This window comes from Diadema setosum, chromosome 17 (genome assembly GCF_964275005.1).
Source record: "Diadema setosum chromosome 17, eeDiaSeto1, whole genome shotgun sequence".
In the NCBI taxonomy this organism is placed as follows: domain Eukaryota; kingdom Metazoa; phylum Echinodermata; class Echinoidea; order Diadematoida; family Diadematidae; genus Diadema; species Diadema setosum.
This window is the reverse complement of record NC_092701.1, coordinates 23,736,241-23,756,409: the sequence shown is the minus strand read 5'-3', so window position 1 is coordinate 23,756,409 and position 20,169 is coordinate 23,736,241. Positions and strand designations below refer to the sequence as shown.

At 37.7% G+C, this 20,169-nt stretch overlaps 1 protein-coding gene across 2 annotated transcripts; it reads right to left on the bottom strand.

Annotated features, from left to right (window-relative positions):
- Window positions 1-579: 579 nt before the first annotated feature.
- LOC140241274 (medium-chain specific acyl-CoA dehydrogenase, mitochondrial-like) lies at window positions 580-19,391 on the bottom strand. Of its 2 annotated transcripts, none has more exons than XM_072321023.1 (11): window positions 19,271-19,391; window positions 17,728-17,818; window positions 15,671-15,768; window positions 11,786-11,855; window positions 10,392-10,492; window positions 8,914-8,994; window positions 7,471-7,710; window positions 6,264-6,404; window positions 4,724-4,819; window positions 3,795-4,043; window positions 580-843 (listed from the first exon to the last, which is right to left on the bottom strand). In XM_072321023.1, exons 1-11 carry the CDS (start codon window positions 19,301-19,303, stop codon window positions 763-765), a joined length of 1,281 nt encoding a protein of 426 aa, XP_072177124.1. In that variant the 5' UTR covers window positions 19,304-19,391; the 3' UTR covers window positions 580-762. The 2 variants fall into 2 exon arrangements, with proteins under 2 accessions (XP_072177124.1, XP_072177123.1); XM_072321022.1 differs by having other exon boundaries at window positions 17,728-17,821; window positions 19,271-19,375.
- Between the last annotated feature and the right edge of the window lie 778 nt (window positions 19,392-20,169).

Here is a 20,169-nt window from a genome sequence, read left to right as displayed (position 1 = left end):
ATATTGCCATGGTGTGCACTGGTAATTTCTGAAACTACCCATACAATTTGAATAAACAAACAAATAAACACATCAAAAACCCTGCTGCTCATAAAATCAAATATACCACACAGAATGTAGTGTCCTCTGATATGTTTATATACAAATGAATACCATGCCAAGCTCGTAACAATCAGGTTTCCTATCGTTACCAAGAAACATTCTTCAAATGAAATGTACAAATGTGCAAAGACAATTACATGCATGTGTGTGTTATGTTCTAATGTTAATATGTATATCATATCTATCTTGTAACAGACTGGTATATTTCATCACTATTGTTGTAACAAACAGTGTTTTTTTTTTTCTTTAACTAACTCCAAACTTACAATCAAATATTTCTAGAATTTCATTTTCACTACAGACAGATCACACCTCCTTGAAGAGCATGTATACACTTGTGAAGAGAACACTATCTCTGTCACCTGCTAGTCACAAACAGGCAAACAAAAGAAAATGAATATGTGTGTCTAACAGAGAGATGCAGCCATACACACCTGTGTCCAGTACAACGAAATGTGATAATTAATCTGCATCATATTTCCTTTCTTTCTTACTTTATTATTCTTTTGTTTTAGTTTTCATTCAAACTAAATATTGATCAATCGCATTTTTGCCAGTATTGCTGCTGATGATGATTTGTGCTTGATTAGTCCTACAACAGGGTGTGGTCGGCAATGTGGTATATGCCAGATGCCGAGTCAACTCCGGAGCACAAGCTACTTAGGAGGCGCCCTGGCTTGCTTTGGTCAGCCACTCGCGGGAGATGATCACTCTCTGGATTTGGGCGGTTCCCTCGTAAATCTGTGCAGGTGGGAGAAAATCAAGTAAACACAGAGGTTAAAGGCATTATCTACCATTTGCAGATGAAACAAAAACCCAGCTGTAGTGCTTCAAAATAGTTCTAAAATGTGACAAAGTGGTAGAAACAACCAATGTAAAAATGTAAATCATTATAATCAATGCCGAGTATTGCTAAATATACAAAATCTCAACAACAGTTCTGATAACAATGTTTAATCCTAAAAAGGCCTGGGGGGGGGGGGGGGGTTTGAATCAAACCCCCCCTCGACATTTTTCGCGACTACTCCGCCGTGCGAAATTTTTTGACCGCGCCGTTTGCTGACTTTTTACTTTCAAGTCTCGCGCATCTTTTGACACCATTCTCGCGAAAATTGCGCATACCGTTACGACGCTGCATAACATTCTATACATGCCTGTCAGACCGAAAATGGCTCAAAAACGTGATTTTGTGTATAAAGTCTATGCAAATGGAGTTTTCTCTTCTTATTCATAAAGATATGATTATTTTCACTTTCATAGGCTGAAACTAATTAATTTTAGCATAATTATGCTGGAAATAGGTTCTGTCATAAATTTTGTGGAAAAAAAATGATAAAACAAAAGGTCGAAAAAACAAAGAAATACATAAGAAATTCATAAAACAATAAAATACATAAGAAATTGATGGTGATACCAATTTTTTTTTCAAGTACATTGTTAGGAATGCTACAAAGAATGTTTTCACCACAAATTAGGATTCTAGGAGCTTTAATTTCTGATTTAGAGCAAAATGTATGATTTTACGCATATATTAGCATAATTAATTATTATGACAAAAATTTCCATTTCTTTTTGTATAGCTTTGTAGATTACGCCACAGGTAATGCACATGCCAAATTTCATGGCGATTGCGCGATCAACGGCCGAGATCTCAGGGGGGGCTTGAATCAACCCCTCCCCGACCACAGAACACCCAAAAAAGCCCGGCCTGATTAGGGTTAAAGACTAAACTGTATACAGTCATGGTGTAGTAAGGAAAATAGTGATATCTCCTTATATTTTAGACTTTATTATGAAATCTTTATATGGTAGGATGTTTTGTGATACAGCTGACCTACACATATGCATCAAATGTGATAACTCAAACATTTTTCAAATCACTGCTCCCAATGGTAAACAATACCTTCAGCACCTTAGGGACCAACCAACATGAAATCCTACTGACTTTGCATGTACGCATGCCGCTGATGGGAACCGAATGTCAATGGGTGGCAGGTTGTTACCGCGTATTTTGATTCTCATTCTGGTGCAAAAAAAATACAGCTGTTGCAGATTTGTTACAATGCCATGTAGCCTGAATCCATGTACCTCGCTTGGACAGTATCACAAAGAGACATTTCTTATCATGTTGCTTAGCATGAATCTATGTGCATCGCTTGGACAAAATTTCATTCAATCTGTTATACCATATGCTCGAGAAACACCGACATCTACAAGTTGTTACGCCCTAACGACCTTCAAACTCAAGAACACACTCATAGCAGGGACTTATCCTCACAACATTTAACAATCATACACAGGGTTTGAATTCAAACATATTTTTAATGACATTCATCAATGACCTCTGAATTTATGATTCGAAATGTGATCACTCTGTGTACACAATCGTATGCCAATTTTTTGGAGACGCCCAACAAGTTTTTGTTCCATTTTCCTTTTCTTTTTCTGCAGCCAGAGAAATGGGTGAATGGATGGATAGCCTTTTATTTTATGAAAGATCTATTCTTCTCCATAATTCTTAAAGGTAGGGAATCCCATTTGCACACCTTAAATGAAGAGTTGTATAAATACAGTGGTATGTTGAAGGGAGTATCATTTTAGAAACTCCCATAAAGTATTGAAAGTGGAAGGTAACATTTAGTACATTTTTTTGACCGTTAGATTTTGAATTGAATTGTTTTCGGGGCTCACCGTAAATTCCAGTACATTACTAGGCTACCTTTGCAGACCCATGTACTGCATGTGTGTCCATCATGTATATTTTGTGAAGAAAGTTCATCAACACTTACAAACATTTCTATAAACATTCTTGCCACACACTCTTTATGTTATTACATCAGCTCTTGTACTTTTAGATTTGTGTTTATAGATCACAAATACAGAAGAATGCAACAAAAAGGCTTAAGTGTGGCTGACACACAGAACTACTGAGTAGTTGAGCTTTGTGCATTATTCGAATTGTAGATAACTGTTGACTTCCAAATTTCTAAGCAGTGGCCTGAGCAAGTCCCCCGAGGTTCATATTCAATGTTTTGCTACATTTTGGGAGGTCTGTAAAAGGTATCCCCTACCTTTAAGTCTGAGATCATAAAATGAATGTGAAATTGTGAGTATTTTTGTAGTTTTTCTAAAACTTTTTTTTCTCATGCAGTGTCATTGGGCATATCTTAGAGGTCCATTTTAATTCCTTAGAAACCCTCTACACACACTTCACTTTCAACTCTGGCAACTTTAGAAAGGATGATGCTACTGCATTTTTAGTTGGGATCAGTCATGAATAGAATGTGCTTAATCTGATAATCACTTCATTATGGTAGCTACAGAATGTGCTTAATGAGCTTAATCAGATAACCCCCTCATTATAGTTGCTACAGACTCTTACATCCTGCTTTCTGTCCCATTCATTGCACAGAGCACTGCTGGGTAAGATTAAGCATTTGAATAGACCCCTCAATTTCACAGCCTCCTATCTCAGTAAACACTTTTCCAGAGGGTGTACTTTCTTTCCCTTATTTAGATGGGTTAGGAAAGTCCACTTCTATTGAGTTCTGTGTCATTTAAAAGCACAGAGTCTGCTCCGTCAGAATCTGCCCTTGACTAAAAATTTTTGACTGGCGACCTTTTTTGTTGTGGTGGTTTTGCGTTGCAAGGTCACCGATCAATATGGAAAAAACAGGAGAATGAGAACTAACCTGGAAGATCTTGGCGTCCCTCATCAACTTCTCAACTGGATACTCGCTATTGAATCCGTTTCCGCCGAATATCTGTACCGCATCGGCAGCGTTCTTGTTGGCAATGTCGGCGGCGTAGCACTTGGCCAGCGAGGCGTAGTAGGTGTTCCTCCGTCCCTGGTCGATCTCCCACGCAGAGCGCTGGGTCAGAAGCCGTGCGGCCTCCACACCGATGGCCATGTCTGCCAGCATGAAAGCCACTGCCTGGTGCTGTTTTCATGAGACGGGAGAAAGGGACAAGTTTGGATGTCTAGTACGCAGGACAGGGAGATGCTGTAAAAGTGGAACTTTTTGCAGTGTGGACGTTTTTGTGAATTTTGGCGGAATGTAAAACTTGCACAAAATTAACTTGAGTTAATTGTTTGCTTGTTACTTTGGCGCACTCTACAATGCACAAGGGTACCATGTTCCATGTTCAAAAGGTCCAGGAAATTGATATCTTTACGTGAAATAATCATATGTAATACTATATATGTCTACATATATACTATATGTATATCCCATGTTCAAAAGGTCCAGGAAATTGATATCTTTATGTGAAATATCATATGTAATACTATTTTGTATCTTTAATCTCAAAGTAGGTATATTGCAGAGGTACAACCATTGTGTAATTTGTAGATTTTTTTTTGATTCACTAGTCCTGTAGAGTGAGTGACTTTGCAGTCATAATGCGGAGCAGTTACCTTTGATTGTAGTATGTACTCCCATAGCCCGTGAACGTAATGGCAGCCACGAGCTGCTTGAAGCACTTACTCAATTGTCATGACCATCCACCCACAAAATTAAGGACATGTAATGATGTAAAATATACATACACATGGACACTGTTTCTACACTGATGAGTGTTGTTGTCTAAGTTTCTATCAAACAAAAATGCTCCAACTCACCTGAGCGATGTGTCTACCAAAGGTCTTCCTCTCGAGGGAGTACTTGGTGGCCTCATCCAAGGCCCTTCTGGCCAGACCCACTGCACCTGCTGCAACCTGGGTGTGAGTATTACACACACATTGAAAAATATGGGTGCTTTGAAATGGTCCAAATTCTGTCAGCTTGAGCAGTATTTCTGCTGCTTGTTTTAGTTCTTAAAGCAATTGGCATTGCAACATACGTTTAGCAACACCAATGACTCTACAAATTCTGGTAAAATGCACAAAGAAAAAGGCATGTGTTACATGATTTGGAGTGAGTAAATTGAAAATAAAAAGGGAGAGAACATGGTCAATGCCCTTCCCTTTGAAATATGTGTACAAGTAAGAACATGAAAGGCTCTTTTTTAAATGGTCTAAAATTTTGAGATTTGAAAGCCAACTGTATTGTTATTCATTACCAAAGATTTGATTTGTTTTAGATTATTAAAGTCAATTTAAATTATGGACCGCTTTTATTTCAGTTTTCTAAATATCACAGACACACTAGATTCCGAGTTTTGCAGAAGTTTTGCAAATCAGAAGCCTCAATACAACTGGACAGTGGCTAACTACAATCATAACTCCAAGACAAAAGATATTCCAACCTGCAACAAATTGCAGGTTGTTTTGTAGACTGATTCATGCAGATGAGGTACAAGATCGATAATTATAAATATTTGAATAAACAAAAAAACTGGAAATAAACTCACTTTTTGGGACATTTCACTTATTATCAACTGGCTTTTTCTGGCGAATGACACTTCCGTTGATGGAACGACCCTTAACTCTTTATGTGCCATGTTCGCACGTCCCACTCAGTCGACGGGGGTGCCAACTTAGCATATTCCACTCAAACGCACTAATCCGCTTAAACCGATCAATAAATTGCCTAATCCAGCGGTACAATGAAAGCTTTTCTCGCGCTTTTGTTCCTTTTACATACAGCTTGCATTCTATGTGGTGATTGACTATCAAGCGGTGTTTCCAACTAAATTTGCGTGTAAATTTTAAGTTTCTCTCACGGTTTCATGTGCAAAAAGCATGCCTTTACAGTAATGTAGCAACTGGTCATTAAAAAAATAAATAGAAATGGATTTGTCATACAATTTACATCAAAGCAAAGCTTGGCATTCCTCTTCAACTTTGCTCACTATTACGTCCAGCTTAACAGAAATTTGTAGAAGTTATATAGATTGGAAAAAAAAAATTCTTTCTCAAAGCACAACTATCTTCATGTCTCAGAATAATGTGGCATACAGAGGGTTTCCACCATGGCAAATAAAGAGTTAATAGTGCAAGATTGTGCCGTTGAGATACATTGCAACGAGATGGCCAAACATCACAACAAGTGAGTTCATTTCCATTTTTAAAATCAAAATAATCGTTGATCTTAAACTTTGTGTAAGTTTCTCACTAGAAGCATCGATTGTAAGTTTTCCAAACGTTTGGCTGTTTACCCCCAGATTTCAGTGCATGCCAACTTGCAGGCACATTTCATTTCGTCACTACTACCACTTACTGGTGGTCTTGTCTTGTCAAAGGCTCCCATGGCAATCTTGAAACCTTGCCCCTCCCCAAGAAGGACATTCTCTTTGGGCACGACAACATCTTCAAATATGACTGCTCTTGTATCAGATGCTCTTTGGCCCATGTTCCACTCCTGAAAGACAAACAAAATATATAGATATGTAATTAATAGAAATAAGAGATTACATTTCTATCCTGCCCCCTTATTGCACGTAGTCTTTAAAACAAAAGTCATCGGAATCTTTGTTATTTCTTAGCTGTACATTGCAACATGATACGTCACAAGAAGCAGGAGAACATTAAACAAAAAACATTTTTATCGATATCAGAAGACAAGATAACTATTGCCCAGCAATAATGCAAATAAATCAAGTCATATTTTTATCCCTCCAATCTTGATATTCATGTCTGTCATGTTGACATAGTGTGAAGCTGGAGTACAAGAATAGAACCAGCCAGATAAGAGGACAAACTGCTTGACAGACAGACAGACAGACAGACAGACAGAGACAAAAGGAAACACAGGAGAGAGGGGGAGGGAGAGAAGAGAATCATAACTTATGGAATTTCAATGGCTGCAATCGAGCGCTCAAAAGTGAACCAGACTGCATCAAACCAAATTGTACCACACATTACCATGCCAGATTGGGAGCGTTCGAGTGCTCTTTGGGGATTGCGCACCTCACAAGTTATTTTTGGATTGGAGTCAGAGGGGTCACACATTTTGTACCAACAGGGTCATGCGCCTGGTACACTCATGCCAGATGCAGATGTCCTTATAAAGAGAATCAAATCTTTGTATTCTGACATCGTACCTGTTACATGCATTTTTCTCATACCAACCTCTGGTACGGTATGCCTTTGGACCTGCTTGTGTTCAAGCGCTCTCTGGTATGGCATGGTACACTACGGTATGTTGTTTGAGCACATCATAAAGTGGTCCATGTTTGGCATGGTTCGGTATGGTACACTTTGGGATTGTACGAGTGAACCCTATGCCTGACATCCACACCATACTATCTTAGAACTAGCGATAATGAACTACGTGGAGTGCATGCAAATGTGCTACATTGCCAAACGAGACCTAGTCTTGAATCTGCAACTTTATTGCTTGCTACAAAGCAAACTGTACTGTACTGTACTGGTATTTGGGTGGTTGCAAGCTTTTGATTCTGCCCTTGAATAGAATACATACTCACCTTCCTCCCCACAGAGAGTCCAGGCGTGTCTCTGTCCACGATGAATCCAGTGAAAGCACTGTTGGCCGGAGCCTTGGGGTCTGGATTCGTGCGGGCAAGGACAAAGTACCATTGGGCGTGGCCACCATTAGTGATCCACATCTTGCTCCCGTTCAGAATGTAATCGTCGCCTTTGCGCACGGCTTTGGTCTGGACTCCTGCCACGTCTGAGCCAGCGCCTGGTTCTGTGACGCAATAAGCCTGTGGAGAGATCACAGAAAACTCAGCTATTTAACCCGTTGAAGATGAGTCCCAAATATACTCGGGCAGGTGTCTATGGGAATGCCTGTTGTAGCAAAATCAGACAGTCTTCAACGGGTTAATATGAAATGAATACGCAGGATGCTGATGGCATGTCATGTATCATATACTGTAAGATCCTCAGAACTCCAACCACAAGGCAAAATACATAGGGACTAGCAATCTACAGCCACACACCCATACTAAAATCACATTAACTACATAGGTAGCTCATCCAGACATGAATTTTCATTCTTCTTCAATTGTTCTCTGTGCGTCGAGGACATCATGACTTCCTCAAATTTGCATCATTTGTTTGCTACCAGAATCACTTTGTTATGAAAGTACAAAATTCAAGGATTCATAACGATCATGTATCAGCTTCAATTCTGATAACATCTCCACTTTTCCTTTTTGTTTGATTTCATTCTATTCATAAATTCATGTGTCTTGGAATTGTTGCCACGATATAATTCTGTAAAGCAGAGTTCCTATTTCAAAACTGAATTAACACAACAATTTGACATTTGAGCACGTTGCAAGCTCTGAATGTGAGAATATTGCAAAAATTGTACATGCGCGGAGTGCTCATCACGAGAATGGAGTGTACATCATGAGCACATAAAATTGTAGCGTGAAATATTTTGTAACTTCTAAATGCACTGCTTACGTCAGAGGTTCTCTCTAGTATTTTGCGTACAAATTTTCAGATTCATTTGATGTTTCTCAGGTTTTGCACTCATGTGTATGTCTTTCACAAGTTCAAATACATTTTATTTAGAGCATGTCACCAATTCTTGAGAATGTTGCATAGCATGTTGCTGGCTTTTGAGGATGCTGCACAAGAATTTGAGCATGTTGCAGTGATATGCTCAAACCACTTGTGGACCACCCTGCTAACTGTCAAATACTGTATACGCTGTTATTTTTGCGTACAGATATTTTCGCGAATGAGGAGGTCGTGGACATTTTCACGAGATGTTCTTTTCGTGAATTGACACAGCAGCCTTCATAAGCGCACTACTACCTTAGCATATGGTGACATTTTCATGTGCTGTTCAATTCGCGGTCCAACTGTGATTCGCGGAATTCGCGAAATTAAACCCTTGCGAAAATAACAGCTTATACAGCATGGCCTATGTAGAATGTCAAAGCAATACTTACACAGACGATAGGTTCATTCACCAGCATTCCCAAATATTTCTGCTTCTGCTCTGGAGTGCCTGCCAAAATCACTGGAGCTGACTACAATGGAGAGGAAAAGAAAAGGAGGGGGATGGAGCAAAATGATAATCAAAATAAAGGATAACATAATTCAGACAATGAAAAATAATGTCTCCAGCACCCATCAAGACAAAGGCATACAAAGGTCTGTTCATGCGTATCTGTTCTGGTTTCTCCGTCAGACATTAAAAGCGATGTTTTGTTCCATGTCTGAAATGGTTCCTAAGACTACCTCATAGACAGCCTTTTTGAAAGATTCCCACACAGTTGTTTGGCACTAACAATTGTGAGTGCAGTGAAGCAAATCTAGGTGCATCTATGCAGAGGCTATTTTGAGATCTCCTATTAATGTAATTGCTGTTCATTAAAGTTACCTCAAGAAATGAAATTGGTGGACTTGTCCATCAGCCCTTCGAATGAAATGTTCATGGATAGCCATTAGTAAGCAAAGCTCTGCTGGTTGGTAATATTTTTCCCTGCCAACACTGGGGGCAGATTTGATTATTCAAAGGCATAAAATAAGAAAACTAAACAAAAGGTCCCACAATGGGGCTTGCCTCAAAGAACTGGTAACTTGATTACATAGATGTTTCAGGTGCTGAATGACTCACTTGCTTCATTTCTCTTGCCAAGTATTACAGCAAGGGGGCCTTGAACTAAGGGGGCTTTGAACTAAGGCTACCAGGTAGACAGGGAACCAGACAATGAGTCAACAATACTAAAAAAGTTTAGTAAAAAGATAAGCACAAAATCAACACCACTTTGGTGCCTGTAATTCTTTTTTTTTTTTTTTTTTTGGGGGGGGGGGGGGGGGGTAATATATTTACAACCGTTGACACTTTTTAAACACTAGTGAGCAAAGTTTACCTGATGAGAGATTACAGGATATTTGATTGCTTATCTATGTTCAATATCAAAATATGAAATAGCATGACGGGCAGCACTTTTCTTACTCCCCACAACTATCAATCTTTAAGCTATGATTGAAAGTCACTCCTAAATTGAATGGAGAATATGATTGTCTACTTATTTCTAACCTTCCTCCCGAAGTTTATTCCCACTTTCGACATTTTAGATTAGGTCACAAATAAAAAAATGCCAGTTTTAGACAAAGATCAGTGACCCATGACCTTGAAGGATTTTACCGAAAACCTGTAACTATACACACAAAACTTCTTGCAGCATACTTGGACCAAGACCAGGTACCAATAAAATCCATTTTAACAATCTCTTCTTTAAAAAAATAATAAGAATAAAAATGAGTAAAAGAAATGTCCAACACTATGCAACATCTGGGACTGACAGACAGAAAACCAGGCAACATAAAACTTCCGAGACCTTCAGGAAGAGAGGCAAAGAGAAGAGTGAGGAGTGCCTCAGTATCTTCCCGTAGGAGGAAGCAAAGAAGGTGAACTTACTCCCAGAGAGCAGGCTTCAATGGCCGTCTGGATACCGGTGCAGCCGTAGGCCAACTCCTCAGTGATCACGCATGTGTCCAGGATGCCAAGACCAAGGCCGCCTGCCAAACAATACAGGGATTCATACACACTTCCTTTGTACCAGTAATATCTTTCTTCTTTTTTATTTTTTATTTTCTTTTTTGTACACAAGAACTCAAACTCAAAATCCAACTGCAATGTGGGTGTCACTACTCCACCAAAATTACACCTAATATATGAATCTGAAAATGTGACTGATCTATTAAAGGTGAGCGTCACATGTACATTGCAAGAAACACTTTCACAAGATTTGCTCAATTAGAGGAAGAATACAGCTAATAGTAAAGTGCCACATCATTTCTTCCAGTATCTCAGATTTTTCTTTTAATATATTTCCTGCATTCATCAGAACTATGATGTCGAAAAGTTGTTAATCTCCTCACAAGTGCAAGACACATTATGACTTGCACTCTCATGGAGAATCTACAATCAAGAAAAAAAACAAAAAAAATCCATAATATCCTGCACTTGTCACATTACTTGGTTATCTAGAGGAAAAAAGCATTCAGGCAAAATTGATGGTCAAATCCTTGAATGTCAAGTTTTGATATGAAAAGAAACATTATATTCATATTCATGCAATATTACCAACTCTTCATTGAGGGTTAAGGAGAAACCCAAGATGTAGAAAGCAGAAGAGACAATTTTAAGTGAAAATCAACCATAGTGCCAAGTTGATTTCATCAATAAAGTTAAACTAAATAAACAGAAACAGCCATGGCATTTTCTTTAAAAATTGATCCATGATGAAATTAGTAAATTTTTAGCTTTCACACGCTTTCTCAGATTACTGGCATTGACAATAGTTACAGTGCAAAGCAAACAGTTCTCCCCTCTCATTGCAAACACATCTTCACTCAGTTACCAAGGAAATAGGGTTAATCACAGAAAAAGATTTTAGGAACATACTCTACACTCCAAATTGCTCCATTTGTAACTTGATTCAAATATCAATGATGACCTATTGTACAAATACTGCTCCATTAATCTATGCAAAGTTTTTTTTTTCTTTCATGTACAATACCAATGCAAGAGCAGTGGGGCTTTGCATTTTCTAATTTGCTTTGTGATTGTAACCGATGCCTTTGTTTATGGAGAAACAAGACAGTTTCTAAGCAGTTAAATTTTCAAGTACGTACCATAATTTTTCCTAAATTAGATTAATGCAATATTCAAAAATTTTTTGGCTGTTCTGTTCAACTTTTCCTTTTGCATGCACCTCAAACATGAGTTTCTCTGTAGTGCCCCCCCCCCCCACACACACACACATTTTAGTCTGACCATGTAAATTATGAAAGAGAAATGGTAAGTACCTATTTCATGAGGGATGTGTGTGTTCATCAGGCCAAGCTCCCATGCTTTTTTGATTAGATCCCATGGATACTGCAAGAGAAGATTATCAAAGAAACCCCACACAATAACCAGGTGTAGACATGCTGTGCAGATTCTATTTGCTGGAAAGTGTGTGGCAGGAAGCTCCTCTGAAATTATGTGCATTATGCAGGGATGCCAACCTCTTAAACAGCATTGCAGTATGTTATTCCGAGGCCCGAATAGGCATACAAATATATTTATGGTGGAAAAACAGTGTATTTTTTAATCTTTCCTGCAAAAGGCATGTGTAGAACTGGTAATAGAATTTGGGATAAACTGTATTTTCCATGAAACTTGCAGTATTTTTGGCAATACACAGTACAAAATACTGCAAAAAGTAGCAGTTGGCATCTGTGCATTATGTAGTCTTGAGCATGCATTGATCTGCAAAAGGATATTATGCGAGTGAGAATGGTTGTAATGATAACAAAGAATCTTTTTTGTTACCTTCTTTGACAAGAAGCAGAACTTTCTCCTATCTCGCTGTACTTTTTTTATGAGAATATACAGTACATGGCCACTTCCTCTATGCCATCACGTCCTGAAGAAAGGTTGCTGCACATAATATCATCTTATCAATAATAAATTGGTACTTTTGAAATCTAATAACATCATTATCATATACCAGAAAGATTAGCTGAAACTGGTAACAGTAGTTGAATCTGATCAAAATCTCATAGAAATATTCATAAATGCACTGATTTGAGAGAAAACAGAACTTTAATCATCTAAAATTAGTTACACATCTAGCAACTAAGAAACTTTTGAAAATTCTGCAACTGGCACGAGCAATATCAACAACAAAGGGGTTAAATAAAAGAGAGTCTCTTACTCCACCTCATAATGGAACACTAAAATTGAATTCCAGTAATATTATGATTTAAAAAAAAAAATGGAAACAAACCATAGAAGTATGTCACATGGTTTAAGGGCCTTGATGGGACAACTACTACCCAGTATGAATCATTCAACCGATCACTTAATTGCTTATTACTCAAGATATGAAATGCTAAAGTACACCCGACCCTGTATCCCCACCCCAACTTAGTCAGCTCAAATTGTGGATACAAATCCGTTTCTTCATAATTTGAAGAAAAAAACAACAGGAAATTATACAAAAATTGCAGGGCACTACTGCACACTTGACTCTATTCTTGAAAGCTTCTTAACTCTGTCTGAAGTGTTTGCAAAAATATCAAAGCTAAACTGACAAATGGGTCAATCCACGTCAAATCATCCAATTTTCAGAAAAGTTGTCACCGGACCCCCTCCGATTTTCTTCAAATTCGCACCAAATGTTCCCCAAAGTATCTGACGGAAAATCCCAAAATATTTTGCCCCAAGGTCAATTGGTTGCTAAGATACAGCCTCACATAGCAACCAATGCGCATTCCAAAATATTAGTTAAAAGAAAATTATGCATTTTTGATTGATTGTGGTAGCATGGATATTTATGCAAAAGTGTTCATTATCTGGAAATTGAGAGAACTTTATAGTCTTTGCAAGAAAAACTGACCGTGACGCGAAATTGACTTTTCGTTGATGTGCACGAGGTCACCGAAAATGGTGTTAAATGTTAATTTTGAAAATTTTAATGCATATTTAGAGGGTAATATCTTCCACATTTCATCACCATAGGTTCTAAAATATTATGCTGTTGAAGGCTTTGACTTGCTCAGTAATCTTGAAAAAAATCAGCGGATTCGTGCCCACCGTTTTTACGGAGAGCGCCCTCAAAGTTGACAAAAATGAAAAATGTGCCAAGTTCAAGGTCAGGGATCACCCTTCGTCCCACCTAGGAATGGCATCAATTTTTTTGTATTGATAGACATTTACCTATATTACTAGTATCTTGGGTTACCAAAGAAATTTTGCTACCGAAATGTTCAATGGTAAATTTATCCCACTGAAAATGGTCGTAAACGGCCAAATTCCCTTGTAATATCACATATTGGGTTTAGAAGACATTTCAAGTGCCCATGCTTTCAAGATGAAAAGCCCTAGCCCTCTGATATTTTCTGTAGTGGTAGTCTATTATACATATTTTAGTAATATATACCACAAAACACTTTTATTACATAATAATGACCTTGAAATCTAATCCAAAATTTGATAAAAACAATAAGTCGCTCCATTTTCCTCATGGCACTGCATGTAATATGTGTTTTGAAAGACTTTTCACAGAGCAATATTTCAAGAATTATGAAAGCTGACTGCCTATTATATTAAGGTTCTAAACTATTTGTGCTCTTCTTTCAGATTTAGTGTCAATTTGATCATGAATGTTATACCCTTGACCTTGAAGTGCTTCTAAAAAGAGCTGCAAATTTGTTAACTACAAATTACACACACAACAGAGTGTTTTATGGCATATTCTACTAGTGATTCTTTCACAAACACAAAAGTTTTTATGGTGTAAATGTTATATACTGGAATAAATGCAATAGGTTCTTGCAAGATATGTTACAATTAATTAATTATGTAATAAATGTGTTTTGTGGTATATATTACTAAAATGTTTATAACAGACTACCCCTACAGCAAATATCACAGGGCTTGGGCTTTTCATCTTGAAAGCATGGGCACTTGAAATGTCCTCTAAACCCAAAATGTGATATTACATGGGAATTTGGCCGTTTACGACCATTTTCAGTGGGATAAATTTACCATTGAACATTTCGGTAGCAAAATTTCTTTGGTAACCCAAGATAATATAGGTAAATTTCTATCAATACCAAAAAATTGATGCCATTCCTAGGTGGGACAAAGGGTGATCCGTGACCTTGAATTTAGCACATTTTTCATTTTTGTCAACTTTGAGGGCGCTCTCCGTAAAAACGGTGGGCACGAATCCGCTGATTTTTTTCAAGATTACTGAGCAAGTCAAAGCCTTCAACAGCATAACATTTTAGAACCTATGGTGATGAAATGTGGAAGATATTACCCTCTAAATATGCATTACAATTTTCAAAATTAACATTTAACACCATTTTCGGTGACCTCTTGCACGTTAACAAAAAGTCAATTTCACGTCACGGTCAGTTTTTCTCGCAAAGACCATAAAGTTCTCTCAATTTCCAGATAATGAACACTTTTGCATAAATATCCATGCTACCACAATCAATCAAAAATGCATAATTTTCTTTTAACTAATATTTTGGAATGCGCATTGGTTGCTATGTGAGGCTGTATCTTAGCAACCAATTGACCTTGGGGCAAAATATTTTGGGATTTTCCGTCAGACACTTTGGGGAACATTTGGTGCGATTTTAAAGAAAATTGGAGGGGGTCGGGTGACAAGCACTGGATGATTTGACATGGATTGACCTAAATATCAACAACTCTTATCATATCTACAAGGGCGCAAATATTGACCATACCACTGACCACGTGCTATACTCATTGCCGTGCACAGAGAATTATAATGAAGACAAAACAATCTTATCAATGTTTGATGCTTGATCAAACAGCAATGGCCCATAATTGAATTATAGCATGACAAGAAGAGATGACTTCCGTCAGAGCCCCATGCAAAGAAAGGGAGAATCTCTCATTAAAATATGAAAACAGCTCGCAATAACAGCAACTGTACCATGGTCAGGAGTGAAAATCTTAATAACTAATTGACTTCATCAACCTTTTCACGAAGTGTCATGCAGTACTGGTAGTTGATATGGAACTGAATTTCTCATGCAATATAACTTAGGGCACATGTTACATGTATAATGCATTTCATGGAGAAAAAAAAAATGATACCTTTAAAATCTCTGCCACATGGACATGTTGAACATGTCCACAGTTCTCACACCCTCAAGGTCACCTACCTCGCCACTTTTGTCATGCTCGGCTGCTTTGGGAATGATTTCTTCTTTGGTAAACTTGCGAGCCACCTCTTGGTATGCTAGCTGCTCTTCTGAGAGATCTAAAGTGGAAAATTATCGTGTCAACCTCACAGACAATGGAAAACTCATACTAAATCATTCCATCACACAATCTGTTGCATTTGGAGATAGTCAACCACTGAATATAAAGACCCCAGTCACAGGGTGGACTTTCGTTCCCTACATTAAAGATACTGTTTACCTTTGGGGGAAGTGATTTGAAAAATGTTCGAGTTATCACATTTGATGCATATGTGTAGGTCAGTTGTATCTCAAAACATCCTACCTTATAAAATTTTTGCAATAAAGGCTATTAAAATATAAGGATATCATTATTTTCCTCACTAAGCCATAACTGTAGATGATTTAGTCTAGAAATAATTCTATATTCGAATTCTTTTTGTATATTTACAACAATACTTAACACTGATGAAAAGCTAATCAACTTTTTTACACTGGTTGTTTCTATCCCTAATTCACATTTCAGAACTATTTTGAAGCACTAAAGCTGGGTTTTTGTTTTGTCTGCAAATGGTAAACAATGCCTTTAAGAGCAAAGTCCCCTGTGAAAAAAGCCGTTTACATACTCTTCACAGTCAACTCTAATAATCCTTGAAAGGATGATGCTACTGATATGAAAGTTGACAGTAGACATGAAAAGAATGTGCCCATAGATGTGCCAAAAATTCAGCTTTTGAAAATCAGAAAGTCCCTTCATTGTGGTTACTACAGTTTTATAAAATCATGCTTTTTGTTCCACTCAAAGCACAGAGCACAGCTTGGCGAGAATTAGTACTTGAATAGACCTTAAACTTCAAGCCTCTTTTCTCAGTAACACTTTTCCAGTGTGTACCCTGCTTTCTATTATTTAGATAAGTTAGGAAAGCCTGTATGTATTGAGTTTTTGAGAATGCATCATTTTTATTCATTATTTAGATAAGTTAAGAAAGCCTGTACAATGGGTATGTATTGAGTTAAAAGAATGCATCATTCTTCTTCTTCTTTTTTTTTTTTTTAGTCTACTCTACCAGAATTTGCCCTTAACCCATTGAGGACGGGCTAATTTTGCTACAACACGCATTTCCCATAGACCCCTGCCTGATTATACTCGGGGACTCGTCCTCAACAGATTAACAGAAAATTCGTATCTGCCGACTTTTTGTTGGTTTTGTGATTTCTCTTTTATTTTCTATTAAAACCATTCATAGTCAGCATTCATTCATAACCTTGAATTGAAATTTTGTGACGAGTTCACCAGCAAAGCACATCAGCATGCAAGCACCATTCAAGTTTGTTTAGCCCTTAAATGGATTTGGTAAAAAGAAAAACGATTAAAAGCTAACTTTTGAGCAAGATGAGCCTTGATATGGTATGAGTGAAAAAAAAAAAAAGAAGGCAGAACTGTGGTATGGTGGATGATATTCTAGGCTATATAACAGGAGATTATTTTTAATTCCTTACTGATGGATGCATGTTTGAGCCAGATGTATGAACTGTATAGTTGATACTCATACACCATATATTTTGCAATCAGAGTTTTTCTCTTCACAATTTCCCTGGAATCAACTGACAATCTCAAAATAAAGACCTCGCAAAAACATTGCCTAGACGAGAATACAGTGTAAAGCCAATGTATCCTCTCTGTCTGAGGAGGAAAAATTGCTACCTTTGCTCCTTGAAAGGGGGCAACATAATGCTTATTCCTCATTTTGTCTCAGTGGTACTCCATTGTAAATTCAACCTCTCATGAAAGTGTCTGTCAAGTTCCTATTTATCATACTACCATTCAAATATTTTGCTTTGGAAGTGCACTATAAAAACATGTATACAAAGTACCATCTATCAGACTATGATTGTCTACCAGGCTGTGTTCCAAGGATTTAAATGGCATGAACCTTTGAACCTTCCAAAAGGGCAGTGCCGATTATGAAGAGGCTACCCCAGGTACCGAAAGAAACAAATTATATCACTTTCATAAATACTATACAGGTCTGACTTACTGAATGACAGTCCCGATGCTTTGGCTGCTGCTTGGGCCTCTGCCGGGTTGCTCACTGTGGATCGGCCCCTGGTTCCACACTGGACCAGCCCCTGCTGAGCACCAATTAGAGATCAATGTTGTTTAAAAGGTAATACATTTTGATAAACTCCAGCACTGCTCCATTGAAATCAGTGTATGTTTGAGGCGCATCAATTAAGTACCGTGAACTACAAAACATTACATACGTCATGACATTAGATTACATCAAACCATATGTACCAACTCATAGGAGCCACAATTTAATGACTATGGTCATATACCCAAGATATTCTTATCATTGCATTGACATTCATATTTCCCACATTTACTGTACAAACAAAGACCAACCTACATGGTATTTGTTTACTAGTAGATATTTTAGCTAAAATACTTCTACAGATATTTTTTTTTTCAATTTTTTGAAGAAAAAGAAATATCTACGGCCTACTATGTACAGTCATGCACAAATTGTAAAAACATGTAAATTAGATCTACATAACATTAAGATCTTATTCTTATTTTTTTTTTAAATACAGGGAATGGAAGAACAAGTGAAAATGTGAAAAAAAAAATGCAAAAAATACTCATAGTGTCATTCCACATGTTCAAACATTTAACTAGCAGTTCAGCAAGCCATAAACCGATGCTATGTGTTACTAGTATACAGTGTTGTGTGGATACATAAGGCTACAATTACAATAAAATAGTGTTAGACTATAAGTTCTAACGTTACATTGCGTTAGGTGTTATGCAATCGTTACACTGGGCTTCTGATACTGCACATGCCACCATGCCAGCCGCGGGCCAGGAAGTGCACTTTTTGAAAATTCTAGTCCAGTAGCAATGTTAAATTTGATGATTATCTTCCTAATGTGTCATGCCTGAACTATGAACAAGTTTCAGAATTATATAAAAGGCTAAAATTCTAACCATACTGATGTGTCTAACAGTTATAAAAAACTGATAATAGCGATAACCACAGAAACGAGAGAGAACGAGATTTGACAGTATCATCAGTTATCTTGAGTTGACTTTGACTTGTCCTTCATGTAAATAGCTACGTCTGCTATTTCACATTCTCTAGTCATAATGAAGGATTCTCGTGAAGCGACATACTGATAATGTACTTTTAAATGAGAAATTGGCAATATGGACGAAGTGCGGGGATTTGTGGGGTAACTTGACTTGTGGATCTATGGCCCTGAAAACGAAGTAGATTCTGCTATCTTGTTACGCAACGCAACTTTGCGCCTGTTGTACTGATTACCGAACATAAACGGGGCTTCGAATGAACGCAAACGCAGTGCTCAGCTAGCTCCCCTGGCTGGGCTCGGCCCAGCCTGTCAACAAGGGAAGACGGGCTACGCCTGTGCATCAGTGTGTGTGAAACCCGCTGCGCGCTGCAGAGACAGCCAACGACTTTCGAAGCCGGGAAGGACGGTTAAAAAGAATATGCTTAAATATTCTCAAATAACCGCTAATAAGGTAACTAGAGAAATATGTGAAATTAGGCAATTACTCACCCTCATTTGTCTGGAAAGAAGTCGTGACCACATCTTTAACGTTTATTCAGTGCTTGGATGTATTTATCTCATCAACACTCCGCTAGCACGTTGCAACCAGCAATAACAACAGACTTTTCCAGCGCTCAACAATGCTATACTACGTATTCCTGTTTTGTAACAATACGCGGTGGATGTCACAGCGCAACAGTGGTGATAAGTTTCATAAACTTGCACACAAGATCTTGCCGGTTTGCGCTATATAATCATAGACAGTGCGCTCTGAGTGAGTGTGATTGAGCTACTAGTATGTAACTCAAAAAAAGGAGAAAGTTTTGAAAATTTACCGATTTTGTGGACATGCGCGTGTTGATGTTGTGCATGTTTTTTGTTGTTTTTTTTTTTTACATGTTGACAGTAAAGGAGGGTAATCCCATGCAGTGTCACTTCACGTCTGGCCCAGCTGTCGAAGTTCTAGACAAGCGTCACACTCATGCAATTTTGTATCTTATGGCAGCTTGCAATCACGAAAACAATCAATCCGTGTACTAGTATCTATCTATCTACCTAAAATATATCTATATATCTATCTGTCTATCTATCTGTCTATCTATCTATCTGTCTATATATCTGTCTATCTATCTCTATCTATTTATCTGTCTATCTATCTGTCTATCTATCTATCTGTCCATCTGTCTATCTGTCTATCTATCTGTCTATCTATCTATCTATCTATATGTCTATCTATCTGTCTATCTATCTATCTATCTATCTATCTATCTATCTGTCTATCTATCTATCTATCTACCTAGGTATCTATCTATCTTTATATGACATGTGTGGTTGTATTGAATAAACGCAATTTTTTGCCATTTATGACGGCATATTATTTTCATTGAAACGCGATAAGTCGGTTCACG

What these genes read in the sequence shown, in the direction of transcription:
- LOC140241274 (XM_072321022.1), bottom strand. Translation starts at nt 19,303, where the DNA reads ATGTGGTCACGACTTCTTTCCAGACAAATGAGG. An exon ending in ACACATCCCTCATGAAATAG is followed by an intron (nt 10,493 to 11,785) that starts GTACTTACCATT and finishes ATTGTTTGGCAG; the next exon opens with GCGGCCTTGGTCTTGGCATC. An exon ending in TTGAAGCCTGCTCTCTGGGA is followed by an intron (nt 8,995 to 10,391) that starts GTAAGTTCACCT and finishes TCTCCATTGTAG; the next exon opens with TCAGCTCCAGTGATTTTGGC.